This window comes from Orbicella franksi, chromosome 3 (assembly GCF_964199315.1).
Source record: "Orbicella franksi chromosome 3, jaOrbFran1.1, whole genome shotgun sequence".
In the NCBI taxonomy this organism is placed as follows: Eukaryota; Metazoa; Cnidaria; class Anthozoa; order Scleractinia; family Merulinidae; genus Orbicella; species Orbicella franksi.
In genome coordinates this window covers 23,322,501-23,335,013 of record NC_138147.1, presented here as the reverse complement: position 1 = coordinate 23,335,013, position 12,513 = coordinate 23,322,501, and the positions used below count along the sequence as shown (strand labels likewise).

The 12,513-nt window shown below is 38.0% G+C and overlaps 1 protein-coding gene across 2 annotated transcripts in view; it reads right to left on the bottom strand.

Moving 5' to 3' along the window:
- Nucleotides 1-1,672: 1,672 nt before the first annotated feature.
- LOC145482677 (integrator complex subunit 11-like) overlaps nucleotides 1,673-12,513 on the bottom strand; it is a 23,127-nt gene continuing 12,286 nt past the window's right edge. For both annotated transcript variants that reach the window (XM_081461311.1, XM_081461312.1), the window contains 17 exons: nucleotides 12,004-12,038; nucleotides 11,438-11,518; nucleotides 10,771-10,828; nucleotides 10,556-10,620; nucleotides 10,307-10,361; nucleotides 9,234-9,329; nucleotides 8,942-8,980; nucleotides 8,416-8,499; nucleotides 8,087-8,176; nucleotides 7,582-7,662; nucleotides 6,656-6,737; nucleotides 6,186-6,305; nucleotides 4,642-4,715; nucleotides 4,411-4,553; nucleotides 4,174-4,243; nucleotides 3,739-3,804; nucleotides 1,673-3,215 (listed from right to left, as the gene is read on the bottom strand). In XM_081461311.1, the coding sequence (XP_081317437.1) occupies nucleotides 3,123-3,215; nucleotides 3,739-3,804; nucleotides 4,174-4,243; nucleotides 4,411-4,553; nucleotides 4,642-4,715; nucleotides 6,186-6,305; nucleotides 6,656-6,737; nucleotides 7,582-7,662; nucleotides 8,087-8,176; nucleotides 8,416-8,499; nucleotides 8,942-8,980; nucleotides 9,234-9,329; nucleotides 10,307-10,361; nucleotides 10,556-10,620; nucleotides 10,771-10,828; nucleotides 11,438-11,518; nucleotides 12,004-12,038 (1,332 nt within the window). In that variant the 3' untranslated portion in view covers nucleotides 1,673-3,122. The remainder of the gene's footprint in view (nucleotides 3,216-3,738; nucleotides 3,805-4,173; nucleotides 4,244-4,410; nucleotides 4,554-4,641; nucleotides 4,716-6,185; nucleotides 6,306-6,655; nucleotides 6,738-7,581; nucleotides 7,663-8,086; nucleotides 8,177-8,415; nucleotides 8,500-8,941; nucleotides 8,981-9,233; nucleotides 9,330-10,306; nucleotides 10,362-10,555; nucleotides 10,621-10,770; nucleotides 10,829-11,437; nucleotides 11,519-12,003; nucleotides 12,039-12,513) is intronic.

The window sequence follows — 12,513 nt, the reverse complement described above, 5'->3', positions numbered from 1 at the left end:
CTATTGAATTGAATTGAATGTCTAATTTACTACCTCTAAGTATACAAACTGTTGCTGATTTAGGAGTTGTTTGATATGTGTCCTGCAAATTCGTTATTAAAAACAAATTTTAACTTCGAACACTCGGCAAGCGAAATTAAAATACTGACGAACCATCTTGACAGTCTCTCTGGTCAAGAGAATATGAGGATCATAAATCTCTTGCTCTGGTACATTAATTATTTTCCTTGGACGGAAACAGTGGGGTATCAATGGCAAAACACTTGCTTTATGACTGATCGGATCTCCCGATCTCGCCAACAGTATAATACAGGGTTCAAAGAAGAATTCAGGCAAATGAATGTGATTGTCATGCTATAAATTCTTGGAGTAATGCTCATACCTGCAGCAGCCATTTTAAGGACAGCGGTATGGGGCATGTAACAGCAAACGAGTAAAATAAACACAAGAAAAGTGTTTAAAGCAGTTTTCTGGAATCTTTTTACGTTCAAAGTATTTGGATTAATCGCCTGTCGTTGTTGCTGAATCTGTTTGTGGTGACGGCGCACAATCAGGTATATTTTTAAATAAACAACAAAGTTTCCAACAAGCAGGCTGACGATTGTAGCCGACGAGAGGGTCTCGCATAGGCCCGCTGAAATCCAGAGATTCGTGGTTCCAGAAATACCTGAAAATAACCATATAAAAACGACAGCCCAGGCGGCGCGGAACACTGTCACTTGTGCTTTATATCTCAAATGTAATTGAAGAACAAGAAAGCGATCCACACCAATTGCAGTAACAGTCATGAAAGACGCTGTGTTTAAGAAGGGCACCAGAATGCCAACAAGTAATTTCAGTATAGCTTTTTGGCTTAGCACGTTTGCAATGGACAGGGGCTGACTAACCAAACTTACAGCCAGGTCTGATACAGCAAGACATACCAGCAACACATTCGCCGATAAATGCAAAGAAGACGTCTTCCATATTGTTATCAGAATCGCAGAGTTTCCGAGCAGCCCAGTGAAACAGATGATAACTTGAATTATGCAGATGGCGATCCTGTAATTCACACCTCCATAATTTCTGTCGATTTCAAGAAAACCTCCACCTGAGTTTTTAGCAGAAGTATTAAAAGGCCAAGTGAAGTTCATTTTCATGGCTTATCCAAGTAATCTACAACCAAAGCTATGGACACTAGCTGTTGTCTTAATGATCTCTGGAAAACGAAAAGGGCTTAAAAGGAAATTTAGACCTAGTCAGTTTGTTAATTTTTCATTTAATTATCACCAGCGAAATAATGTCAACAGCAGAGGAAATGAAAACATACTTATTGTCTTAACGGCAGGGGAAATCATCCAGGCAATCGTTAATTGTATGAAGAAACGACAACCGAGTCATTAAGGCTCAGCCGGATCATAATATCTTTGTCAATCATCTTTCTTGTGAGAAGACGAAAGTAGTTAAAAGTCAACATTTCTTATTTTCAAGTCATTTTTTAAATCCTATTTATTAGTCGCTGTCTTTCTGCCGTCAATTTGACAAACCCTCAAAACAATCATTCGATTTCTTTGTGTTCATCAGTTTTGAATATTTATGAGACACCACTGGGTTACATGTATATAATCGCCGGCAAATTCGACAAATGTTTTACTAACGTCAACCATGGAAAAGAGACGCGAGCACACAAAACAGCAAAGAAAATTGGTCTTAATTAATTTTGGAAATACAGAAGAAAGTGATCTGGGGAAGATCATGTCGTAATAGGGAAGATATTTGTTTACAAACATTGTTTTTGTTATTTAAATGTTCAAAACGGTAAACAAAAGAATTCTTTGTTTCACCAGCCAATAGTTCTCTGGTTGGCATATTAATAATAGCTGACGTCACTTATATCTTTGCTATATGAAAAGACAAACTTCTTACTTCACGCAGAAGACAGCAACAATGTATGACAATTCCTTTGTGAAGATCACATTGGGTCTACAACAGTTCTTCAATTTTCTAACACATTTCCAAACCTATTAATGAATTCTTTGAAGTTGATACAAACCACGGTTACATTTGCTAGAACTGCAAAACATGGCGGCACTCAATAACAATGGGGGAACGAACTTTATACCTGGAAGAATTGGTGCAATCCATAGGTTTACCGAAACTCAAGATCCCTCCACGCCTAGACACATTACAAATAGGGGAGTCCCTAAGAATAATACTGTACCATCATTACACAACTCGTGACAAATGATTCAGTAGTAGGCGGTCTCATGTACATATTCGTACCTATTTTCTTACAATCCAGCCTTTGCCGGGTCAGTTATCAACAGAGCATGAATATTCCCGTCAGTGTTGAACAACAAATAAATGAAGAACTAAGCTATACTACCACCAATCAGTTGTGTTTCTGCTATTAGTCGGATTCTGTGGAAAACCAACACAGAAAGAGCTTTCAGGCTTGTTAGACCATAGCTCATAATTTCATATGGCGTACGTATTGATCAGTTGAGATTCGATTCAGAAGAATTGTCTACAAAGCTATATTAAAGATTAGCCATTTTGTGTACGTTCACGAGCGCAAAAGATGTTGGTAGGGAAAGAGCCTTATCCACCAGTAAGTATGCTAGGAGCAGCACAAAGAGACAAACATTTTGAACATCTGAAACAGGACTGGTACCGTGGCGGGTGGGTAAGAGGGTGGTCAGGTACAGCCGAGCTTCAAGGTGTTCCCGTACCCTTGCTCGTCCTTGCCAGGAATTTGGCTACTTCGAAACCTTCCAGGATATGAGGCTGGTATGTCAAATGACAAAACGTACGCTATTGTTCATACTTAAAAATTTACCACAGTCTTAAACCCAATAGTGCCACGTTTCTACAAAGGTCAGTTACTCGATAAATTTGCACCATGGCACAAACTGTCTTGTTTATCGACTCTAACTTGAGCCGTGTTTACCCCTTCACGCTACTACCAAGGCCTTTGTTTTTCTTCTCCTGTTTTTAAGGCAACAACAACTTCCGTATGATAGCAGGGCAGGTAAACTGTCTGATATCAGCTATACACAAGACAGGTACGGTGGACTCTGTCAGCATTTCATTTCTTCAGCATGATCATTTCCTCGGGATAACCGGACTGATGAACTCCTTCATCAGCTCGGACCTACTGGCTCTCCGGACCGAGACACAGCCACGGCTGTTCGGTCACGTAATAAAGAGAGTACGTGACTTCCTAATTCTTCTTCCTGAAAATGAAAGAGAAAAAAGCTATTGTATTTTAGAACAAGACATTATATAACGCAACGAAATGTTAATACTGAGAAGGTGATTTTTTGGAGCTGACTTTTTGTCTCTCTTTCAATTTGAAGCCTGGTGAAAAACCTTACAGTGCTTCGATTTCTATTAAAATAACTGTGTGGGTAATTTTAAGGTTGATTTCCATGTGAACGTTTGAGTACCAAACCTCATCTTGTTACGGAGGCACAAGAACGAATGAAACGATTTAGAGGCCGCATGGGCTGCGGGAGGGTTTTCAAAGTGATTAGAGCTTACTTCAGAGCAAATTTAGGAACGGCGTCAAAAGAAATATCTATAGCCAAATGAAAACTTGTAGATGTGCGTGGGGCTGAAAGCTCTTTTTAATAACAGTCGGACGTTTCCTGGACAACTCATTCATCATTTTTCTTGTTTACCACAAAAACATCGATGCAGTCCACTGGGACTTGGAAAAAGATGACAGTAGTTGTGAGTGAGTGCTGTTATGATCACCTGCAATGTCCAGGACACAAGCGCTGTACAGGGTGAGCCACCATCTTCATCAGTACTGGGTGATATCTGGAACAAAATACCAGCGAAATCAAAAGCAATCAAAAACGTACAGACGTTAATGAAACTTATGAAGAAAAGCAGAGCAGTGGAAAGGGACGGTTGATCTCCAAACATCAAAGAAAAAAATGCGATTTAAATTACTAAAGCGAGACTGTGGTCAATTTGTAACTGCAACGACAATTTTTTATTAGTAAACAACGCTAACAGTCAGAATGATATTGAGCCAAAGATTATGTGGCGGTATGAGTCCAGCAGTGACAGAAGGGTACTAACGGTAATAACAAAGTTTGAATGTGAAGCTCTGCACAGTGTCTGCATAACAGCAAAAGACATCAGCAATCCAGGAGAGTTTACACCAACAAACCCTAGACTAACCTTGATGAGAACAGAATCCACTGATAAACAACCTTCCGCCATTTGCTGTACAGAGTAGTTTGGAAGAAGTCTTAGATTTAAAAGAATTCCTATTAGTAATGGTAGCTTAGCATTGCAAACTGAATGAAAGGTTGCAAGAGTACTTTGACTGAGGCCGTTTCCGCTAGTCGGTTTCAACGTTTTCTATTTTTTCCTGGGTCTCCTAAGATGACAAACCTTGACAACCACATGAAATACCTTTCAAGCTCACACTGCATTCTTTCGACGAACACGTGATGTGGTACTGTGGTCTCCATAGTAACAGATGACGTAAATCGAAGTTTATGTTCAGTCAGACCCAATTCTTTCATGACTTGAGCCGGTTCCATTAATCTAACAGACTATCAGACGAGAAACAGTGTTAATACGCACAGGACAACAAGCAACAACAAACACAGGAAAATCCAACTAAAAAGCTGTCAAACTCACCGTGTCTTTCAGAACTAAAACCCCTTGTAATGGCAGGTGATTATTGTGAGGAGTAAGCTTTGCTCTTTTCGCATCTGTAAAATAAATAACACACAAATGGTGTAATCCACAAAAAAGTGTTGATAAATTGTGAGATCTACTGAATAAAGAGTAATCAGTAACTAACGTCTCATACTCAATCAAGCACACAAGTCACTATTAGCATGAACATGATTTCCAAGTTCCCTTAGTGAATAAAGAAAATCCACCAACTAGTACTACATTAACAAAGTAAGAAGAAAGGGCTCAACTGAGACTAGCTCTTATCAACCGAGCAGGAGGTCTGTACGGGAGAATCTTGACCGAGGTCGTGAGTACAGACCAAACGCAGTGAGGTCTGTACACACGACCGAGGTCAAAATTCTCCCATACAGACCGACTAAGCTCGGTTAATAAGATGTTTATTATATGGCGCAAACACGAACAATTTAATTCGTTTAATGTAACTGGTTTGTACTAACTGACATTTTGCTTGCGAACGGCGATGAGTTGAATTTAATTCTACCAAAGTTTGCTTGTCCTCTTTACTTTTTTTCTCATCAAGGTTTTTGGCACTTCCTTACAACAACAACAGTTTATTTCTACTACTGTAAACAACTAAAAGAATTTACAAGATTATAATTATAAATAAATAAACAATACAGTACATACAGTAGTGGGACACCCAAAATAACTAAAAAGCTAAACTAGTTGGGTGACCTTAAATATATTGTTAGATAAAAATAGTCAATGACTTTGCATTTTAGTTTGCAACTTTTTCTCTGCAAAGCATTACCGGTCTAGATGGGAAAATCTAGACCGCTTTCAATATCGATTTCAGCCAATCAAATTCGTGAATTTGGTAGTCACCAGTACTAACCTCTAAATGCTTCTGTGTTAACATAGGCAGTTGCCTGAACAATATTATTTTGTATCGTGTAAGCGGGATATCTCGCAACCAAGCCCTCCATCCCGTCACTAGCTGGATTTGTTCTTGGCAGTGCCGAGTTTAGCTCCTCGTTCACGTTTTGGATTTGTATCCAGGTTGTGTTTATTGTAATAATGAGTGACATGCCGGAACTTAGCAAGCTCATTGTTACAGAAAGACTGTTGTGTGTTATTCGTCTCCTAGATCAAAATACTTTTTTTATGAACGTTGAACTTTGAATACCAAGGACACGACAAGTAGCATTGACTCTCCTCCTGGTAGAATGCGACTCCTTCCCAGGGGCCCATACAGGTACCGTGAGAGTGGCCTGCCTTGCTAAACAACACAATACAAAGCTCGAACCCAGACCTCTGATCCCAGTACCAACACACTACCGTGGTGAAAGTTCTTGTGTATGAACCGGTCGTAGGGTAAAAAATCTGTCATGCTAGAGAGTAAAAAAATATGGCAGCCTCCAAAACAAAACGACTCTCGACTTTTCTTTGGTTGGATGTCCCAGCTGCAGTGCGGAGCTTTTCATCTAGCATGGCGGATTTTGTACCATGTGGCCGGCTCATTCAAAACACCCAGAACTGACCTTTTCTTTCCAGAGACGTGACTTTTCTTTTCAGCAAATCTAGAGACATGTCGACTGTAATGGTGGGAATGGTAGTCATACACACTGTTTCTCCATTTGCTGGTTTGTAGCAGTTTATCCCTGAAGGAAACATTGTATAACGAGGAGAGTTAAGAGGCTTACTTTAATTACTGAAGTAATTCTTGACTGCTTCTCCATTGTCAAGACAAGTTTCTTTCCCTTTCATTCCATGAGTAGAGATATCGATTCTCTTTACTAACTGCCATAAATTTATTTCAGTGCCAGTTCTGAGTATATGATGATAGATCTAGACAATATCCCCTCGTTGAGCCCTTTGATTAGTTGATGATTTTTTTCATTCTTGAAAGAGAAATTAAATGGGTTAACCACCATGAATACCAGAGATAAATAAGAGATATCCACTTATTAATGATGTTCTAGGATTTGCTGTTCTCCCCTTCATGGCTTACCAAATTCTTTCTCAATTTGCTGTTTTAAAAAATCCATCTTTCCAGCTTCTCCATGAACCAAAACAACATTCTTAGGCTCAGCCTAAAACCCACAAAATAACAAATAACAGGTAGTGAGCATTTTAATTAAGAAGTTTTATCGAGCGTTCTGATTGGTCCTTTCTTGGCCGGCATTTTGCCATACCGTCGTTTTATGCCACATGATAAACTACGTACTAACCTAGTTTGCGCAAGCCGTACTGAGCAATATTGACCTTTCGCTTAGTTAGCAAGAGGTGGTATTTTATAACCAATTTCGGCAGCAGTAGCACCATTTGGCGCGATTATCATGGCAGTTATCTTACCGATGAGCAGATGTTTTGTTTCTTGAGTTGTTCCTTTGTTGAGTATTTTCTTGTGACGAAGTACATATTAACCGTGAACTTTCTAGCCGAGATTTTTTTGTGCAAAAAGCACAACAGTTGGGAGAAGGTAATTGTCAAATACAGTAAAGCTGTGTTAAAGAAATGATTGAACCCATTATATTTTTGCCAGTTATGTACTGGAGAGTAACAAGCCGACGTAGATAGCTATGAATCTCCCAGAAGGCTTAACGGGATTGGTTGAGAAAACGTTACAGAACAAACAACAGAAGCAATTACCTTAACACTGAAAACAATAACGCGCATGGTTCCAGGGGTGAATGAAGTTAAAGGTGCTCAAGAGATGAGTAGCTATTGGTTGACGTAACAATGTTCGTAAGGTCAAAACATTTACGAACGGAAAGTTACAATCAGAAAGCATTTGAATAGTTTAAAAAAGGATTTGCTAATACCAGTGCTTGTTCGCCTGAATGTTCAAGAGCTACAGGTTTAAATAAACTCCACAGTCCAGGCCAATGAGCTTTATCCATTGCACTGAGTCATTGATTGACTGCTCAGTCTCACCTGACGAATCAACTGCATGATTCCCTTTGCATCAGCATGTGCACTGAATGACATGTACTGAACTGATAGCTTGACATCAATCTGACAGAAACAATTTATAATGTTCAGCCATAAAAAGAAAACCAAATAGAAGAGAGGATACCAAGTTGAAAACAAGAAGAAAAACCCTCCGCATTTTTTAGTTGCAAAGTTCTGACTGTCAAGGTGAGTTGAAAGCAGTTTTACAAATACTGTAACAAAAGATTCCAAACATCACGACAGATAACCATGGCATAATTTATAACCACATATTTTTTATGACATACAAAAATACCTGCAACTTAAAGGTCATCTCAAAGTAATGGTGTAAAAAGGTTGAAAACCGCCCAAAAGGTACAAATACGCCATAAAAAAAGGAATTGATTAATGGTGGGGAAGACTGAGAGGTATTCCGAAGCAACAGATTATTTCAAGGTTATATGTATCTGATGTCAGCCCGTGATGTGGTGAGCATTTCATGACTTACAACGCTTTTCTTGTCCAGTTCAATTTTCTTCTGTCCAGACAACACCTTGTGACCCACAGTTCCAGCGACACAATAACCAGGAATTACAACCTGCAATGTATTGTGTTTCAAAAAATCTAAGGGAATAAATGACTACACTGATTTTATCGCATGGATTGTAGCCGGTTAAATATACCCTAGATTGGAGAGAAAGATGGTAGATGTTATTAAAATGAAGTCATCTTGTAAATGGAAGTTTACATTGTTGAATATTATCTAGTATGTTGATGACCATAATCATAAGTTTCATGGTGCTTCTATAGTGAAGGTGCAGAGTAATAGAGTTATACCATGTTCTTCTCATCTGAGGCCCATTTCTTGAAAATCTGCAGTGACAATCCCGCATGCAGCATACCAGGTGTTGCAAAAACAACCTATAACAAAACGTTTCACATTTAACAACAGCACTCAAGCTTTGGGTTTTCACCCACACAAAAAAACTTGGATGTATTTCGCCGGCATTAACAGTACTGTACATGTGAGTACAAAGTGATCAGTAGAAGACAAAATCATTCCAGGATTGCTGCAATCAGCATTTTTCTCTCAAATGGGCTTGTCAGCAATAGGGTCAACTTTACAGGTGATGGAGTTGTTCATAGGTGTGAACGTCATCTATAACATACAGAAAGATGAAGTTCCAAGACTGCCATACACTATGGTTGAGTTGTGATTAATGACATGAAGTACATTATTAACAGACCTTTAATTAAAACACTTAGTGTTTACCAATCTAATAGATATGTGCCTTGTTACAAAGACAATAGCAACAAAATAAATTGACTGAGCATTGCAATAATTATTTGACATTATCTTTACCATTGGTCCTGGATTGTCAATGTATGATCTGTCAAATGGCTGAAAGAGAACAAGTAAGCTTTAAGCAAAAGAAACTCCTCCAAAATTCATTTAACTGAGAAATTGCAAATCGATTTAGCCTATGTAATACAGTAGATTTATCTAACCCCAAATAACTACACATGGCTGTAAGAGTGGCAGTGGAGAGGAGGCCTAATTTATTGGCTGTAGAGCCAATTCTTGTTGATGGGAAATTGAGTAGAAATATTTGAAAAAAAAAAACCAAGCATAAGAGTTCATAGTTTCAACATACCTTAATATGTTTGAAATCAAACATGTTTCTTTGGACAAAGGTGTTCTTTATTTTCTGGTTAGTCCATGTCACAAATAACTTGTAGTAATGGTTTGCCTATAACAAACACAGTGTGCTGATAAATATTACATGTATGTTGACATTATTAAACAGAAGGGCTGATAAGCCATCAGCTCACTTCATGTACAGCACTGTACAGTAGAGTCACTCACAGCCTAGCCAGGGCCCGATTGTTCAAAACCGCGATTAAACTAACCTCTGATTAAGCCTAATCGTGGGTTAACTAATCGGGGGGTTAGAAAACTTTGTTTTCAAATGGCTTCCTTGGCGAAAAAACTGCCCGCGAAACTGTGGCCTTGTTCACTTCAACTGCATCGCTGATAACTTAAAGAAAGTTGCCACTAGCACAAAATCTTAGTACTAGCAGCACTTTGGTCTATTGGTTCAAGAGCATAGCCACGCTTCGTTTTCCTCCGCAAATCCGCCTCTATAAGGTTTGTGATTTTTTCAATGGACGCTCTCCCGAATCTCTCACGAGCCCGAAGCTCGAACTCGCTATAAGCGAGTATGTTATGATTAAATATCGATAACATTTGTCCAACGCGAGGGAGATGAAACAACAGGCCGGACATTTTTCTTCAAGTTTAATCGGCAGACTAGGGAGTTAATCCTCCTCCGGAGGTGTATTAAATTTAACCCGCCGATTAGAGTTTGATTAGCGCTAATCGGGCTTTGAGCAACGCAATCTAATCGCAGATTAAATTTTAATCGTCGGTTAAGAAATTTAATCCCCGATTAGCGCTAATCGCGGTTTTGAACAACCGGTCTCTAGAGAACAGTACCAAGCCACATCAAACATTTACTTATTTTTGAACCAAACTTATTTGAGCTTCTAGTTTGTACAATTTCATAGTTACAGATGAAAATCTTCACGCAGCCTTTTTCACAACCTTAATAAAAATACAGCACTGTGATTAAGAACCTAATAAGCCATCACTAATACTAAAAACATTACTTCCCAGTTGGTCAAATAAAACCAGTTTATACATTAGTTCCACTTCACTATAAAGTACCTTTTCAGTGAGCCCTGTTGAGAAATATATCGGTGCTTTTAAATTCATTCTGTCCCTGAAATGCAAGAGCATGCATGTGATCAGCTCCCATTTCTTTATTTGTCTTCCCACTGACAAGTTAATCTTTACTTCTGACTTGTAGGTTTTGCACTTCTGTAGGTCATTTTGGCTATCAATGAACAATGTTTAGAAAAAAAGACTCCTCACTTTAACTTGAAACTCATACTTATCATCTTATACTTATCTTACCAATATGTTTCCAGTAAAATGCAAAGTTCCTGAGCTCGTCCCAAAGCAAACACTGGAATCAACACCTGTTCAATGACACAAAATACATTGTGCAAACCCAAAAAGAGATACTGAAATTTAATACAACATGCTGAGAAAACTATTAATAATATCTATTATTTATGTGCATTGACACACTATAAGGGAGTCTATCAATGAATATCTTTCATTGTTACCTTGCCACCTTTGTCCATAGCCTCGTGAACCTTCTTTAGAAAGTCTCGCTCTCTGCATCTGTGTGAAATTAAAAGATCCAAATATTAATACCTGTCCTTGCCAATTGTCATTATTTATTATAATTCAATGTTTTGTGAAGCATCAAAATGGACACTTGACATGGCTCCATTGTAGTTTTAGGCTCACTCATTTTACAGTGTGACAAACCTTGAGTCATTACTTTTTTGTTTTAATGCAGTAGCTAGAAATGTTTAACTACCATTTTTAAATGGTGGTTGAAAATTATGATTTAAAAATCATAACACCATTGAATTTGACCCTTTATCACTTAGTATGATGTACCACAGTCAAGTAATTATTTTAAGGACCATGGTAATCCTCAGTGCGGACAAAAGTTTTGCCAGAAAGATAATCTTATTCGGTCATGACATTTACTGTTCCAGTGTTGGATGGCTTTTTTGTCTCAGTCTATATTATATTTACAACTTCTCTTTGATTCATTTTGCCAAACCACTGTCATAGCTATAATTTCTTCCGCTTTGACACAATGAACTACTATTAAAGAGAACTTGACAACTTAATGTAAACTTTCCCAACATTTGGAACCCTGAGGGACTATTGAAGCCAGTTGATTTTCAGATGTAACACCAGCAGAAATACACAAACCTTTTGGAGTCTCTGATAGTTGTGGCATAAGTTGATTCAGTTATGAGTACATCTGGTCTGCATTTGTCAATCCAAGCTGCCCTACAAAAAAACAATCATTTGACAGTAAGGCACAACTAGAAGGCCATGCATAGTGTCCTGTCATTATGATTGTATATAAATTATCTGATATGTCCTGCTGAAATTCAGATTGTCCATAATATTGTCAATCATGAATGATTTCCCTCTGGTTTTCCATGCTGTAACATCAAACCATATTTCTGGATTGGGGATTTCATTAACTTAACACACAGGAGGGCAAGACTTTGTAAAAGGAAAGAACACAGACATTCAATCAGTCTGGCAAGAGCCACTAGAATAAGATGTTTGTCCCAAAATAGATGTTCAGTTGTCATAACAATGAATGGATTGTCTTAATACAGAGGCTGTCACTTAGATCCAGTGCCCAATGATTGTCCCAATGAATAGTAATAGATAATAATAAAGAGCATTTTTATAGCCCCTATCCAAGCATGATCTAGGCGCTTTACAAAATATACTTGTCAATACATGTAAGAAAGACTTACCCCAGATGTCTGTCAGGTGTCATATTGTAGTCACCCTATGAAGAGGTATGTAACATCAGTGGAATACTTTGCAATATAAACAATGCTCTCTAAAATTACAACAAAAATTGGCCATCACTGCACCTAAATGGATCAAGAACAATGTTCCTAAAATGTTCAGTGCAGATAATTCATCCAAGCTAATCTTTTACTGGCTATGAGCAGAAACTCAAAGCATGATGGCATTTCTTTGACTTGGACAACCAGCTCTTTCAATATCTCTTGACAAAAAAATAACACAAATATATACAGATATCCATTGTTTACTCGAAGTAGGCAGCTATCTGTACTCGGGGGTTGATTTAACTCATTGACCAGCTAGGCATACATACATATATACATACACAAACATTATTTTGTTTCAGATTTATAAATACCACAATGGTGCTAGTATCTCTGGAAAAAAAAAAAAGTATATAAATAACATACATAACTTAAATTACAAAAATTAAAAACTTGTAAACCGCTTCA